This window comes from Drosophila innubila, assembly GCF_004354385.1.
Source record: "Drosophila innubila isolate TH190305 chromosome 3L unlocalized genomic scaffold, UK_Dinn_1.0 0_D_3L, whole genome shotgun sequence".
In the NCBI taxonomy this organism is placed as follows: Eukaryota; Metazoa; Arthropoda; class Insecta; order Diptera; family Drosophilidae; genus Drosophila; species Drosophila innubila.
This window is the reverse complement of record NW_022995376.1, coordinates 484,114-498,948: the sequence shown is the minus strand read 5'-3', so window position 1 is coordinate 498,948 and position 14,835 is coordinate 484,114. Positions and strand designations below refer to the sequence as shown.

Here is a 14,835-nt window from a genome sequence, read left to right as displayed (position 1 = left end):
AACCACAACGAGAACCACAACTCGCCTTACAACAATGAGAACAACAAATAGATCCACAACTCGCCCAACAACCTCATCAGCTACTCGTCAAACCACAACGGTACCCACTACTCGTTCTCCAATTGCGTCACCTACTCGTCAAACCACAACGAGACCAAATACTCACCCTACAACAACAACTAGACCCACTACTCGCCAAACAACCACAACGAGAACCACAACTCGCCCTACAGCCTCATCAGCTACGAAATCGACAACTCGATTTACCACTGCAATACCAGTTACTCGCCAGACAACAATGAGACTCAATACTCACCCAATAACAACAACGAGACCAACTACTCGCCAAACTATAACATCAATCAATCATCAAACAACCACAACGAGACCCACAACTCGCCATACAACAACGAGAACAACAAATAGGTCCACAATTCGCCCAACAACCTCATCAGCTACTCGTCAGACTACAACGAGACCAACTACTCGCCCCACAGCAAAAACAACCACTCGCCAACCAACACCAAGTCCAAAAAGTCGATTACCAACAACCACACAACCAACTCATCGTCCAACACCGAGAACAACCACTCGTCCCACAACAACGAGAGCACCTACTCGATCTTCTACAACTCTTGTGAGAACAACAAGATCAACTACTAATCCAACTACAACAACAAAAAGATCTACTATGCTTTCTACAACAACGAGGCCCACAACTCGTTCGGCAACAACAACATGGCGTCCACTTAGTTTCGCATGGTATTCAACAACACCAAGGACAACCACAAATTATTTAATTACTACAACAACAGACCGGCCCAAAGTAATATCCTCCACTTCATATAAAACAGCAACAACTCGTATAATTGCGACAACTCGTCAAAGCACAACAGCTCGTCCATTAAGAACAACAGCTAGTCAAAGTACAACAACTCGTCCGATTACAACAACGCGTCAAAGTACAACAACTCTTCCAAATACAACAACTCGTCCGATTACAACAACTCGTCCAAATACCACAACTCGTCCGATTACAACAACTCGTCTAAGTACAACAACTCGTCAAACCACAACTCGTCCAAATACAACAACTCGTCAATTTAGAACAACTACTCGTCCAAATACAACAGCTCGTCCGCCAATCAATAAGTTACCTCAGTCTTTATCCACCACACCTCGCCCCTATCTCTTCACCTCGACAACAACAACTCGTCGGCCTGTAACAACAACAAGAAGTGGAACAACTGCAGATCCTTTCAATCATCCATTCTTTGCCAAATTCAATGCAAAGTTTAATGCAAATCGATTGCCGACAACAACAACCACCTCGATAATTCCGTTTAAGACATCCAATTTTAATGCTAGTCCGTATTATGCCAAATTTCAAGACAACAGTCTTAAAAATGCAGCCAAAACAGTTTTTGCCTACGATTTTGGTCAGAATCGAACAGCAACAAAAACAAAAAACTCTTAACTCATTAGAAATTAAATTTTTGGTGAATTTGTATATAATTGTCTGCAATGCGGCTAGTTTAGTATGATGAAAGAATACTCATAAGCTATTAATGTTAAAAAAAAAACATAACTTTAAGATTCAGTTAATAAAAATAAAAAACTTAAGAACATGCAAATACCCAATATAAATATATTAATTCAATACATAGACCAGTCTAAAGACCTGAATGACACGCTTAATACTACCAACAACTGCTAAGTAGATGTCTTTGATTAATTTCATTAACTTGTTTTTTGTCTGGTTTTGGCCATGTTAACAGCAACAATGACAGCAAAAGCTAACAAACGATGACACTAGACAGATAACAAGTTATAAATATTACCTTTTCAATTTTGATATTTATTGAAATTAATTGTTTCCCTATTTTAGCATTTTAAAATTTCAACAATGACGTCAAAGTTTCGTTTTGAAATAGCTTGTGTTGTTAATTTTCGCGCACAAAACCCAACACGTTTTACAACACACAAATGATTATTTGTAGGTAAACGATAACCGATAGTTATCAGTCGTTACAAAAAAAAATATATTTACTTTAAAAATTCCTTTTCAACACGCTGCATTTAAGTGCATTTAATAAACAATTTAAATAAAAACAATTTCCTTTATGAAATATGTATGTTATCAGTGAATATTTGTTTGTTTTAGAATATTTAGCTTGCCGTAATTTTGTCGCATTGTCATTGCCAAAGCTGGTCACACTGATGTAAAAACAAAACAGTTTACTTATCTTAAAAATGCATTTTGCAACAAGTTGCGTCCAAGATTTTGTAATAAATATTTTAAATATAATGATTTAAATTTTAATAATGTATATTAATGAATATTTGTTTGTTTTAGTATATTTAGCATACCTTAGTTTTTGTTGCATTTTAATCTTTGGCAGAGCTGGTCACACTGCTGTATAAACATAATCTGCTCTCGGTGGACGGTTCGTAAACATAAATTGTTGGTTTTCGGCAAGAAAAACGTAGCGTTAAATGTTGAAAATGCGCTCTGGTGTACACAGATGCAATGCAAAATTAATTGAAGTGAGTGCTTTAATTAAATAAGCCACAAAATACGAAAAACTACTTCAGCTTGCAACAGACCGCCGTCCGCTGTTAGCGACTGTCAATTTTGGGATCAATTTGCTTGTTGCACTACATTTTTAAGGCATATTCATTCCGCATATATAATAATACGTTAATGCATACAACTGGGAGGTCAAGCATTTGTATACACGTAAAGTTGGCGGCAAAACGTGAGAATTAACGACATTCCGAGACAGAATGAATGACAATTTTTAACTTGTGTGAAGTCGGCTGCGTGCAAATCGCTACTCACGTGAAGTTGGCCGCGCGCCATTTCGTAATGAAGTGAAGTTGGCTGCGCGCAAATTGTAACTCACGTGAAGTTGGCCGTGTGCCATTTCTTTGGGATGGCAATGCCTTGCTTATAGCAGCGACCTCTAGCGGCAAATGAAATATTTTCAGCGTTGCGTTTTGTCTCGCACTTTTATCGACGTCTGTGTCTGCCCCTCTGTGCGTTTTACTGTCGTTTTGCACGCGCATTCGTGAAAATGGCGGCGTCGTCGCTCGGTCGCTGCCAAATTTTTTGTACATGCAAAATAATCAAAATAAAGCGACAATAAATACAGTGCTCAACAAACAGTCTACGCTAAAGGCCGCGTGCGCGCGTGTGTGTGAAAATACCATATAAATATCATTTGGTTAAACCAAAGAAAATATATAACAAATCAAATCAAAAAAAAAGTCAAAGACAGCGACAAGGAGTCAACGTCGCCGTCGTCGTCGCCAGCGCAGCAGCCGCGTGAATAAGCGAGCGCAAGTGCGAGCGAGCGCTTCGCTTCGCTGTGCTGCGGGCTCGCTTGTCAGCGGAGCACCCGTAAGTTGATTACGGGAATCAGGAACGGTAACTAGGATTGGGATTGGGATTTGTATACGGCTAAGGTGATTACGGATATTATTAATACTATGCTAAATTGGCAAAGTATCTTCCCGTCTCGTTGTGTCGGCTTTCACCAGCGTTACAAGCAACTCTCCCTCTTCCCTCTTCCTCCCACGAACTTAAAACATCTGCGGCAGTTGCATTAAAACAAAAAAATATATTAAAAAAATAAAAAGAAAAAAAAAACAACAACACTGTTGTTTTATGACCCACAGGTATAACTGTTGTCCGTGTACAAACATAACTGTAGTGGCTATGAGTCTGCATACAGTGAACACAGCTCGAAATGGTAAACAACTAGATTGAAACAATTGTTTACTATTTTGAAAGGAAATAAGTAATAAAAAAGTCAAGCTACTCGACTGCTAAATTCCCAGCAGTTCAAAAATTAAAAAAAATATTGAAGAAAAATAAATTAAATAAAATATGTATTAAAAGACATATTTTTTATTTATTTACTTGTTTAGTGTCAACTAAGAACTAATGATTAAAATTATGCAAATTAACTTTGAACTCAAATATAAAATTAATTAATAATTTGAATATTTAAACGTAAAGAATTATAAATAGAAGTATATAAGCTAACTAAATGTTGAAAACTTTATCTTGCAGTTTGCTTCAAAACGACACCGTAAAATGCAAGTGTTGGACAACAACAACAACAATCACAACATTAAATACAACAACCGCAACATCAACAATATGATGCCACAGATGCACAGTTGAAAGAGAAGAAGAAGCGAGGCTGCTTGAAGAAAGTGAACGTCATCAAAAAGGAAGAAAGGAAGATAGAAGGGAATTTTGAACTGGTCATTGAACGCAACTGGGATTCAAGTTGCAACAACAACAACAACAAGAAGTAGGAGAAAAAGAACCAAAAGATGAACAACAGTCAAGGAGCTGCTGGAGGAGGGGGAGGAGGAGGAGCTGCCACATCGGCGGGAAATCGCATCACATTCACCAGCCAATCGCTGCCCAACGGCACCATCAACATTGCCACTGGACCAGGGGGAGTGGGAGGAGGAGCGGGGGGACCGACGATCATCTCGACGGCTCAACTGCCGAACACGACAACGATCAAAACAATAACGGCCGGAATTGCGGGACACGGACATGGACATGGAGTGACGGGACTGACGCAGGTGACGCATCATCAGGTGCAACAACAACACCAGCAACAGCATCAGCAGCAGCAACAACACCAGCAACAACAACAACAGCAATCAGTAGGTGCCACGCAAACACAAACCTTAGTTATTAAATCCAATCACCATGCGGTTGTCACCCTGCCGGCGGGTCTAGTCTCAAGTGCACCAGCAGGAATCGTAACAATGACCAAGACCATCAATCAGGTATCCACCTCAAAAACCTCCAACTCAACCTCCAATTCGCCATAGTCGAAGGCGTCGTTTCAGTTTCGCATCTTTCCTGCCTGATCTACACCTGATGGTTACACCTGTACAACTCACACACACACACACACATTATAAACTCTTCTGTTGCCCGCTTTTGCTTACATCTTCTGCTTTTCATTTTGGCCACGTTACGCCAATTAGTAGACAGAACAGTAAATATTCGAATGCACAATCATTTGGAATTCTAATTAATTTAAAAATGAGAAAAATCAAATTTGGAACGATTTTGTAGTTGAAAATGTATTCTACAGCTTTTACTGTTTTACGAGTTTGATTGATATTTGCGATATTTTAGAAACAAATTTGGTCGTGTAAGCATTATTTTCGAGCCCTGATTGATTTCTTGTTAAGAGTTTGTTTGCTTGTTGAAATTTAAAGTAAATTTCTGTTAGCTAATGTTATTACTTAGCTCCAAAAATGTGTCCAAAAAATGAAATTTGTGGCATTTCAGGAGCAAATTTGGTCCTTATATTATTATTTTCTATGCCTGACTTATTTTTTTTTTAAACATCTAGCAAGAATTTTTTATTTTCATGAAATTTAAAGTACATTTTTGTTGGTTTATATATGTAACACCGAAAATTGATCCGAGACATGTCACTTGTGACGTTCCAGGTACAATTTTGGTTCTATAAGTCACTAGTCACTATAAATTCTAGAAAGTCACTATATCGAATGTTTACTGTATTTGAGTATTTGTATGTAAAACCGTTGAATGCTTCACTGTCTACAAGGAGTTTATTAGCTCTGGAGTTATTTTTCAAATTTATAACCATTTCTATCAAAATTCAAATGCTTCAAACAAAAATGTCGTCTGTTTTTTTTTTATGAAAATTTGTGAAAATGCGAGTTTTTAAGTTCTGCATCTCATTTTATGCTTTTTCGAAATAGATTTACTGTAGACTTTCTTTGAGATTCACGAAGACTTATTTAAATTGGTTAATCTCATAACTTGATTATAATTAGTATATATATTTTTGATTTGTATTTGCAACTATGCAATTTCTGTGCACATATCTCGACTGATCTGTCAACTTTGACCTGTTTTCCGTGACCTGACCTGACCTGGAACTGTTGCATGTGTAGTGACCAAAAATTGAATTCTATCAATGCTTATGTAGAAACCTTACTGTCTTAATTAGTATAAATATTTTAAAGATGTTGCTAATTCTAATGATTACAATGAAATTTACAGGCCGGCCAACCAGCGCTACTCAACTCGATGCTGCCCGCCGGAGTTGTGGTCGGAATGCGTCCGCAGGCGACGACGCAGCAGCAGCCAAAGAATATGCCCGCCAATCCGCTCAGTCGCGTCGTCATCAGCAATTCCCATATGCCTGGTGTCAGGCCACAGAGTCCATCGGTAAGTCTACAACTTAGACGGAGACTGACACGGAGAGTTCTCTCTTCGTTGGTGTGGTGCGCTCTTCTCTACTAATCTAAAAAGGCTCCCACTTGCACCCACCCAACCGCCCACCACATATACATTTTTATACACATGCACATCCACACACACATTTATGGGTATCTCATGCGAATTTTGTATATTTTTGTTAAAACTACAAAGATCAAAGAAAATATTCGAGGATTCAATTTAAAAGCAGCCAAAAAAAAAAATAATAGAAATATTCAAGAAAGTAATCCGAGCTAAAAATATTGATTAAATATTTTAATATCACTAAACGTTTTCTAACCATCAACATTTGATTTAATTGGAAAAAACCAGAAAATTCAAATATAAAATATCAAGCGAATTTTTAATATTTTTGTTGGAAAAATAAAGACAAGAATATCGAAGAATACATTTTAAAGTTATCAAAATAAGGACGAAAAGTATAAAAAGCAAGCAATCAAGCATCTCCTTACTTAAGAACTAAATCTTTTTCTGCCATATAGAAATATTTGATTCATTTAGCATAAATTCGAAAAGAATCTCATAGAGTAAGACTTAATTTTGAAGTATTCAATCAACCATCAGTAAACATATATTAAATAGTAGTAGGATAAACAAAGGAGCGTTGAATGACATATTTCGAATTTTTTAAATTTTAACTTAAAATTTTTTTGAAGTCTTCTATATATATACAAACAGTACACCATTTATTAAGCGGGTCAACTATTCTTTGTCTATTCTCTCTCTTTCTCTCTCTGTTTCCGACTCTCCTTTAGATAACGTTAAGCACAATTAATGCAGGACAAACGCCTGCACTGTTGGTGAAAACGGATAATGGATTTCAGCTGTTGCGTGTGGGCACGGCGACAACGACGGGTCCGCCAACGATGACACAGACCATATCCAACACCAGCAACATGAGCAACAATAACAACAACAACAGTAACAACACAACAACAACAACCACAAATCATGCCACAACAACACAGATACGATTGCAAACGGTACCGGCTGTAAGTAGATATCATGGATCACAACAACAACAACAACAGCAATCTCAACAACAACAGCAACAACATCAGACAAGCACACAATCATCCCCACAAGCATCAACTGCCATTGCACTACGCAAAACGATTGTCCGAACATCATCCACAATCCTCCCATCCAGCAATAATATTAATAATAATAATAACACCACAACCACTACCAACAACAACAACACCAACAACAAACCCGCTACTAACCTGCAACAGCAGCAGCAACAACAGAAGCTACAGCTGCAACTCAAGCAACAGCAGCAACAGGCACAGCAGCAACATAAGCAACAGCAGCAACATTCCGCTGCCAGCGCCAGCAGCGCAGCCGCCGCGGCCGCCGCAGCTGCTGCGGCAAATGTGGCAGCCACAATAAAGATCAAGCAAAACGTAAAAATCAATACAACCATTGGAAAATGCTCTTTTCAATATATTTTCAATATTTTAAATTTTAAATTTTGCTCTTAGTTATACAAAAATACTCGTAAAATTCTCTTAATTCTTAATTCTCTCTCTTTGTCTCTTTTTGCATTTGATCTGTGTTTTATTTTTAAAGCTCTGCTTCAATTTCAATTACAATTTTGACTTTCCGGTCTGACTTTCGAGTATTTCAATTTTGATTTCCACATAAGTATATTATATATAATATATTTGTACATTTTGCTCAGTTTTGCATGCTGCGTTGTAACTGTGTGTATATTAACATATATATCTATTTTTTTATATTTAATTTTATGCTGCAAAAAATGCGTTGCTGTTTGGAAAATTAAGAAATCATGAGCTCATTGAACTTTATCATTTAGTGCTTAAATATCAATTTCATTATCAAGCATCCAAAGGACTTACGGGCTTTCCGATAAACGTGTGATCTAAAGAATGAATAAGGAATATTAATTATGTTATTAAAATAATGTCTTTTATTAATATTAAAAATCCAATTTAAAAATATTTACGTTTCATTGAAAATATTTTCTAATGCAAAATCTAAGTAAAGTTCAAATTTAAATACTAAAAAAATATTTAAATGTAATTAACTTCTTTATTCAGTTTAATTGTCATTTAAAATGTGCACATATTCAATTTAAAAGTTAGCAAAAGCATAAAAATTAGTCAAAAAATGGAATTAAATTTATACAAATATTCAAATTAAGTTTATTCCTTTAAATTTACTTTGCAATGGATTTCAAACATAAACTACAATGAATTCAATTTAAACGTACATTTGTATGTAATTATTTTCTTAATTCACTTTGTTTTACTTTTCATTTAAAATGTTTTACAATCTGTTGCATACGCATCTTAAAAGTGAACAAAAATTAGAAAATATGTTTAAAAAATTTAATTAAATTTATTGAAAATATTTAATGTTATTATTGCACACATATGCACAAATCAAAGCCCGTGAGCCATTATAAAATGTATTACCTTTATTGCTAATTACAACTTTAACGCTTATCGCTCTTAATTTGCACTGACTGGACACTATTTAGTTGAATATGTATAAACATTTGTATAATTTGTTAATGAGTAATGTTTTATGTTTAATCGCAGTCGATGACCAGCACAACGGCGTCTAGCAACATTATTGTTAATTCCGTGGCCAGCAGCAATGTTCACAGTTATGGAAGCGGTTCACAGCCACCGCATTTGGCACAGTTGCAGCAACAACCACAACAGCAGCATCAACAGCAACAACAACCACATTTGCCGCAAGTAACGCAAATTCAAACGATACCAGCGGCAAATAATGTGCAAGTTGCAGCGACAGCAGCAGCAAATGTTGCTGTCAACACAACGACAGCAGCAGCAACAACAACAACAACGGCTGCACAAGGCAATACCAAAGAAAAGTGTCGCAAGTTTTTAGCCAATTTAATTGAATTGTCGACACGCGAACCGAAGCCGGTCGAGAAAAATGTGCGTACGTTGATTCAGGAGCTGGTCAATGCGAATGTGGAACCGGAGGAGTTTTGTGATCGCCTGGAGCGTTTACTCAACGCCAGTCCGCAGCCGTGCCTAATTGGTTTTCTAAAGGTACCTGAAAAACACTTGATTGTACTTGTTGTTCTCGTGATGATGATGTTAATGATGAGTCTTAATGATTCCAACCACAGAAAAGTCTGCCACTGTTGCGCCAGGCGCTCTACACCAAGGAACTGGTCATTGAGGGCATCAAACCGCCTCCGCAGCATGTCCTGGGATTGGTCGGACTGTCGCAGCAGCTGCCGGTGAGTTATTTGGAAGTTTCTCAATTTTTTTTAAGCATCAACAGTCCATCATCCAATTTCTTTTCAATTTAAACTCTCATAACTTTGTCAAATGTCTCAAAATTAATTTTGCATTTAAATTTTATTAAATTAGAAAATTTTGTACTTTCGATCATAGCCATGGTTTGATGGTAAGGGTACCCCCTTTGAAATTTTGAAAATTCTAAATTTTAAATCTAAAATTTTCACTAACTAAAGTTACTAGATCCCATGTCTGACCAACTTCAATCCGTCATAACTTTGTCAAAACTAAACCGATTTTCAAGCGGATTGTCATTTTAATCATGGTTTGGCTTCTAAATTCATTCTGCATTAAATTTTATTTATTTAGAAAATTTTATATTTTTCGATCACAGCCCTGGTTATATGGTAAGGGTCCCCCCTTTGAAATTTCGAAAATTCAAAATTTTAAATATCAAGCTTTCACTTTTAATAAACTCCTTATAACGTAATTAGTATAAAACAACACTTTAAACTTGATTCTGAGACCTTTAATTTTTCTGTAAAAAATCATGTCAAATATAAGAAATATGTTGACTTGTAAAGTTGCTAGGTCAGAGGCTTGACCAACTTCTAACTGTCATAACTTTGCCAAAACTTTACCAATTTTCAAGCGAAATGTCATTTCGATCATGGTTTGGCTTCTAAATTCATTCTGCATTTAAATTTTATTTATATAGAAAATTTTATATTTTTCGATCACAGCCCTGGTTTGATGGTAAGGGTCCCCCCTTTGAAATTTCGAAAATTCAAAATTTTAAATATCAAGCTTTCACTTTTAATAAACTCCTTATAACGTAATTAGTATAAAACAACACTTTAAACTTGATTCTGAGACCTTTAATTTTTCTGTAAAAAATCATGTCAAATGTGAGAAATATTTTGACTTGTAAAGTTGCTAGGTCAGAGGCTTGACCAACTTCTAACTGTCATAACTTTGCCAAAACTTTCCAATTTTCAAGCGAAATGTTATTTTGATCATGGTTTGGCTTCTTAATTCATTCTGCATTTAAATTTTACTTAATTAGAAAGTTTTAAGTTAAGTGACCTGCATATTTGTAGCGAATGAAGTTATTAATACAATATATGTTTAATAAAATCCTTGACAGAAAATTCAAGCGCAAATCCGTCCGATTGGGCTGAGCCAGACAACGACCATTGGACAGACACAGGTGCGCATGATCACACCAAATGCACTGAGCACTGGCCCCCGACCCACAATTGGCCACACGACGATATCGAAGCAGCCGCCAAACATTCGATTACCCACTGCGCCGCGACTCGTCAACACGAATGCCATTCGCGGCCAAATGCCTTCGCTGCCAATGCCTACGCAGGCGGTAAGTACTTTCAACAACAATTAATCGAAGTATTTATTGCTTTTGATCACCAAATTTAAACGTAATATTATAAAATATTATTTATTATCAAAATATATTTTTTATCAATGATAATAATAATTTTTGAGAAACTATATAAATATCTGATTATAATCATATTTGAGGAAAAAAAAAAAATCACATGTAATCATTTATTTGTTTATCTAGTGTCAACTAATAACAGTTCATTAAAATCAAAATAACATGATGAAAAATGTTAATATTTAATGATCAAAATAAAACCAATTAAAAATTAATAGTATTTATGATTTTTGTTATTTTACTCAAATATATTTATTATAGACAGATTTTTATAAAATTACCATGATAACAATTTGAAAAAATTATAAGATAATCATTACTGTGCCATTATTACGATAAAAATTTATAACTAATACACGTGTTAATCTTGTTTATATCATTACAGAACATTGTGCAAATCCGCGGTCCTCACAATGCACAGCTGCAGCGTACGGGCTCGGTACAGATCCGTGCCACGCCCCGTCCGCCCACCAGTACGCCCACGAACAAAGTCACTGCCGTTAAGGTTGGTCAGACACAGATCAAGGCGATAACGACGTCCAGTTTGCATCCGCCATCGCTGGCGGCCATATCATCCAATAGCGGACCATCACTTCCACCGACTCCCACGTTATCGGTACTATCGACGATTAATTCGGCATCGACGACATCGTTGCCGGTGCCTTCGTTGCCCACCGTTCATTTGCCGCCGGAGGCTTTGCGTGCCCGGGAACAAATGCAGAATTCCCTGCATCACAATAACAACAATCATTTCGAGCCGAAGCTGGTTGAGATTAAGGCACCGCAACTGTCACATTCACATCCACATCAGCATCCACATATGGAACGTATCAATGCCTCGCTGACACCAATTTCGGCCAAGACGCTGCCACGCGGCGCCTTAACCATGGCCAACAAGTCGTCGTCGGCGAGTAAAAAGAAGCGGGATGCACTCGATCGGGATCGGGATCAAAGCAAGGAGGAGAAGGCGAACAGTGGCAGTGGATTGGCGTCATCAGCATCCGCTGCCGCAGCGGCCGCCGCTGCCAATTCGTTTTTCCAGCCAAACTCAATGTCCACATCGATGTATGGCGATGATGATATCAACGATGTGGCCGCCATGGGTGGTGTTAATCTCGCCGAGGAGTCGCAACGCATTCTCGGCTGCACCGAGAACATTGGCACACAAATCCGTTCCTGCAAGGACGAGGTCTTTCTCAATCTGCCAGCATTGCAGGCGCGAATCCGCGCAATAACCGCCGAACGAGGGCTGGACGAACCGTCGCAGGATGTCGCCGTCCTCATATCGCATGCGTGCCAGGAGCGGCTCAAGAATATTGTGGAGAAGTTGGCTGTGATAGCGGAGCACCGCATTGATGTCATCAAGGTGCGTTCTACTTTATTTCTATCATTTATTTGAATCCATGTTAACATTTGAATTCAATCCACAGTTGGATCCACGATATGAGCCGGCGAAGGATGTGCGCGGTCAAATCAAGTTCTTGGAGGAACTGGACAAGGCGGAACAGAAACGACACGAGGAACTCGAGCGAGAGATGCTATTGCGGGCTGCGAAGTCGAGAACGCGAGTCGAGGATCCCGAGCAGGCCAAAATGAAGGCGAGGGTAAGCATACCAAAACCATTTCATTTATTTTGCTTTTATTTATTGTATTATAAAATCAATATACAACAATTTATGTTTACAATAATATTTAAATGATCGTACAATTTTAACAGGGGACTATGTACATATTTTGTTATTATTATAGAAATTGTTATTTGAGTGTAAATCTTTTGAGCAAATTTAAAAATTAATTCACTTGTTTCCTTTGTCTATTTTACTTCTTTGAGAATAAAACTCATTTTTAAATTTTGTAAATATTACAATTATAATTAAATGTTTATTTTTAATTAACATTCTCATTAATAACAAACCTAAAAAGGTGTTTTTTTTTAATTTTTAATATTCAGAATTAAGGAATAAATAAAAAATCAAAAAATGTGAATGAATAAAATAAATTGACAATGGCTATGTTTTTTGCCAGTTTTAATTAAATATAAATGATGATCTATTTTAAGTAAATTAAAATAAATCAAGAATAATTTATTCTTTGTTGATTATTTACACCAACATGTATAATGTACGATTCCTGATTTGTTTAGTTAAAATTTCCTTTTTAATAAATAAATTAATTAATTTGTTGTAGGCAAAAGAAATGCAGCGCGCGGAAATGGAGGAGCTGCGTCAACGGGATGCAAACTTGACGGCACTGCAGGCGATTGGACCGCGTAAGAAACTCAAATTAGATGGCGATGCGAGCGGGGTGGGCGTGGTGAGTAATCTTATATACATAAATGCTTGAGATATATCCTTGACATTATATTTTTTTTTTTCTGTCATAAATACAGGGTTCCAGTGGCGGCGGTATTTTAAGCAGCAGTGGCACAACAACGACAACATTACGACCGCGAATTAAGCGTGTCAATCTTCGGGACATGCTGTTTTACATGGAGCAGGAACGTGAATTTTGTCGCAGCTCGCTGCTCTTTAAAACTTACCTCAAGTGATCGCTGCTGGCGCGGCCGTTCTTCAATCGCATCTACGCACCTGTACGGCTCCTCCTGCTCCAGCTCCTAATCCTTATCCTCATCCTCAAAACTGTCCATGTTGTTCAGCGTTCATTAATTTGCAATATATTTTAGCTGTCACATTTAATTGCGTCGTCTCTTTCGTTGTTTTAGTTAGGCTCCCCCTTTTTCTTAACGTAAATATATGTACCAACTAAATTGTATTTAAATTTTATATAAAACCTCATTTACTTATCGTTTGCCAATTAAAAAGAAAGCCTGCAACACTTAAACCAAACCAATCCAAAAACCAACATCAACAACTAAACAAAAGAAAGTGAAAGAAAACAAGTTTGATTTTGTAATTTTTAAACGTATAATTAATTGCAGTAATAATTGCATTGACGGCCTTATCTAAACGATATAAACATATATAAATAATATGATTAAATTGTGTAGCTTAGTTTGTTAAACGAAAAAAAAAAGAAATCATGCGTAATTTTAGGCTGTAAGTTAGCATTCAAGATCGATTATAAGATGGTTTTTAAAACCATATTGCAAGCAAGAGGGAGAAAAACAAACAAAATGAGAGAAAAGTAAAGAAAAGAAATATCCACATTATACATACATTGGACTAGCTGTAGTTGTTTAAACAAATTGATGTAATTTTAATTAGCTTATGTATAAAAAAAAAAAAACAAAACAAAAAACAAACAATTCAAATAACAGACACAAAACAAGCTAAACAATATAGATGTGTATAAAGTGCAGACTAAGTTTTTTCTATAGTTTAACTAGGTAAACAAAAACACATCGTAATTAACAAATTTACAGCAAAATGAACTAAAACCCGAACATAGTTTTAGTCACTAAACATATGATTTTTATTATTATAATTATTATTATGAGTGGCGCCCTCTGTGTGTGCGTATTAAATAATGTTCTTGCAGGTAGAATTTTCATTTGAACATTTGCACCAGCCACAAAATAGTTCAATTTTATACAAACAAAGAAAAAAAACAAAAGAAAACATAATAAATTAAACAGTTAAATTGTAAAATACACTGAAATAATTGACAACGTACATATTTAAACAAAACATAAATTAATTCTGTGTGTGTGCTAAAATTTACAATATGATCATGCAAATTTCAACAGCGCATAGTTTAGTAGGCATATAACTAAATATATATATATATTATATACATCTATAAATATATGCATACATATTATGTTTTACAATTAATAAATAAAACAAAATAAACAAAACCTATTGTATGAATAATTT

At 36.2% G+C, this 14,835-nt stretch overlaps 2 protein-coding genes across 5 annotated transcripts; both read left to right on the top strand.

Annotated features, from left to right (window-relative positions):
• Positions 1 to 217: 217 nt before the first annotated feature.
• On the top strand, positions 218 to 1,636 carry LOC117789076 (salivary glue protein Sgs-3-like). Its single transcript, XM_034628102.1, has one exon. The coding sequence runs from the start codon at positions 299 to 301 to the stop codon at positions 1,475 to 1,477; it is 1,179 nt and encodes a 392-aa protein (XP_034483993.1). The 5' UTR covers positions 218 to 298; the 3' UTR covers positions 1,478 to 1,636.
• A 762-nt stretch (positions 1,637 to 2,398) lies between these two features.
• LOC117789072 (transcription initiation factor TFIID subunit 4) lies at positions 2,399 to 14,133 on the top strand. 4 transcript variants are annotated; one of them, XM_034628094.1, is made up of 11 exons: positions 2,399 to 2,547; positions 4,079 to 4,818; positions 6,077 to 6,244; positions 7,051 to 7,287; positions 8,863 to 9,345; positions 9,426 to 9,539; positions 10,688 to 10,918; positions 11,385 to 12,365; positions 12,430 to 12,603; positions 13,187 to 13,312; positions 13,389 to 13,547. In XM_034628094.1, exons 2-11 carry the CDS (start codon positions 4,348 to 4,350, stop codon positions 13,545 to 13,547), a joined length of 3,144 nt encoding a protein of 1,047 aa, XP_034483985.1. In that variant the 5' UTR covers positions 2,399 to 2,547; positions 4,079 to 4,347. The 4 variants fall into 4 exon arrangements, with proteins under 4 accessions (XP_034483985.1, XP_034483984.1, XP_034483986.1 ...); XM_034628093.1 differs by lacking the exon at positions 2,399 to 2,547 and adding an exon at positions 2,997 to 3,468; XM_034628095.1 differs by lacking the exon at positions 2,399 to 2,547 and having other exon boundaries at positions 13,389 to 14,133.
• Positions 14,134 to 14,835: the final 702 nt, after the last annotated feature.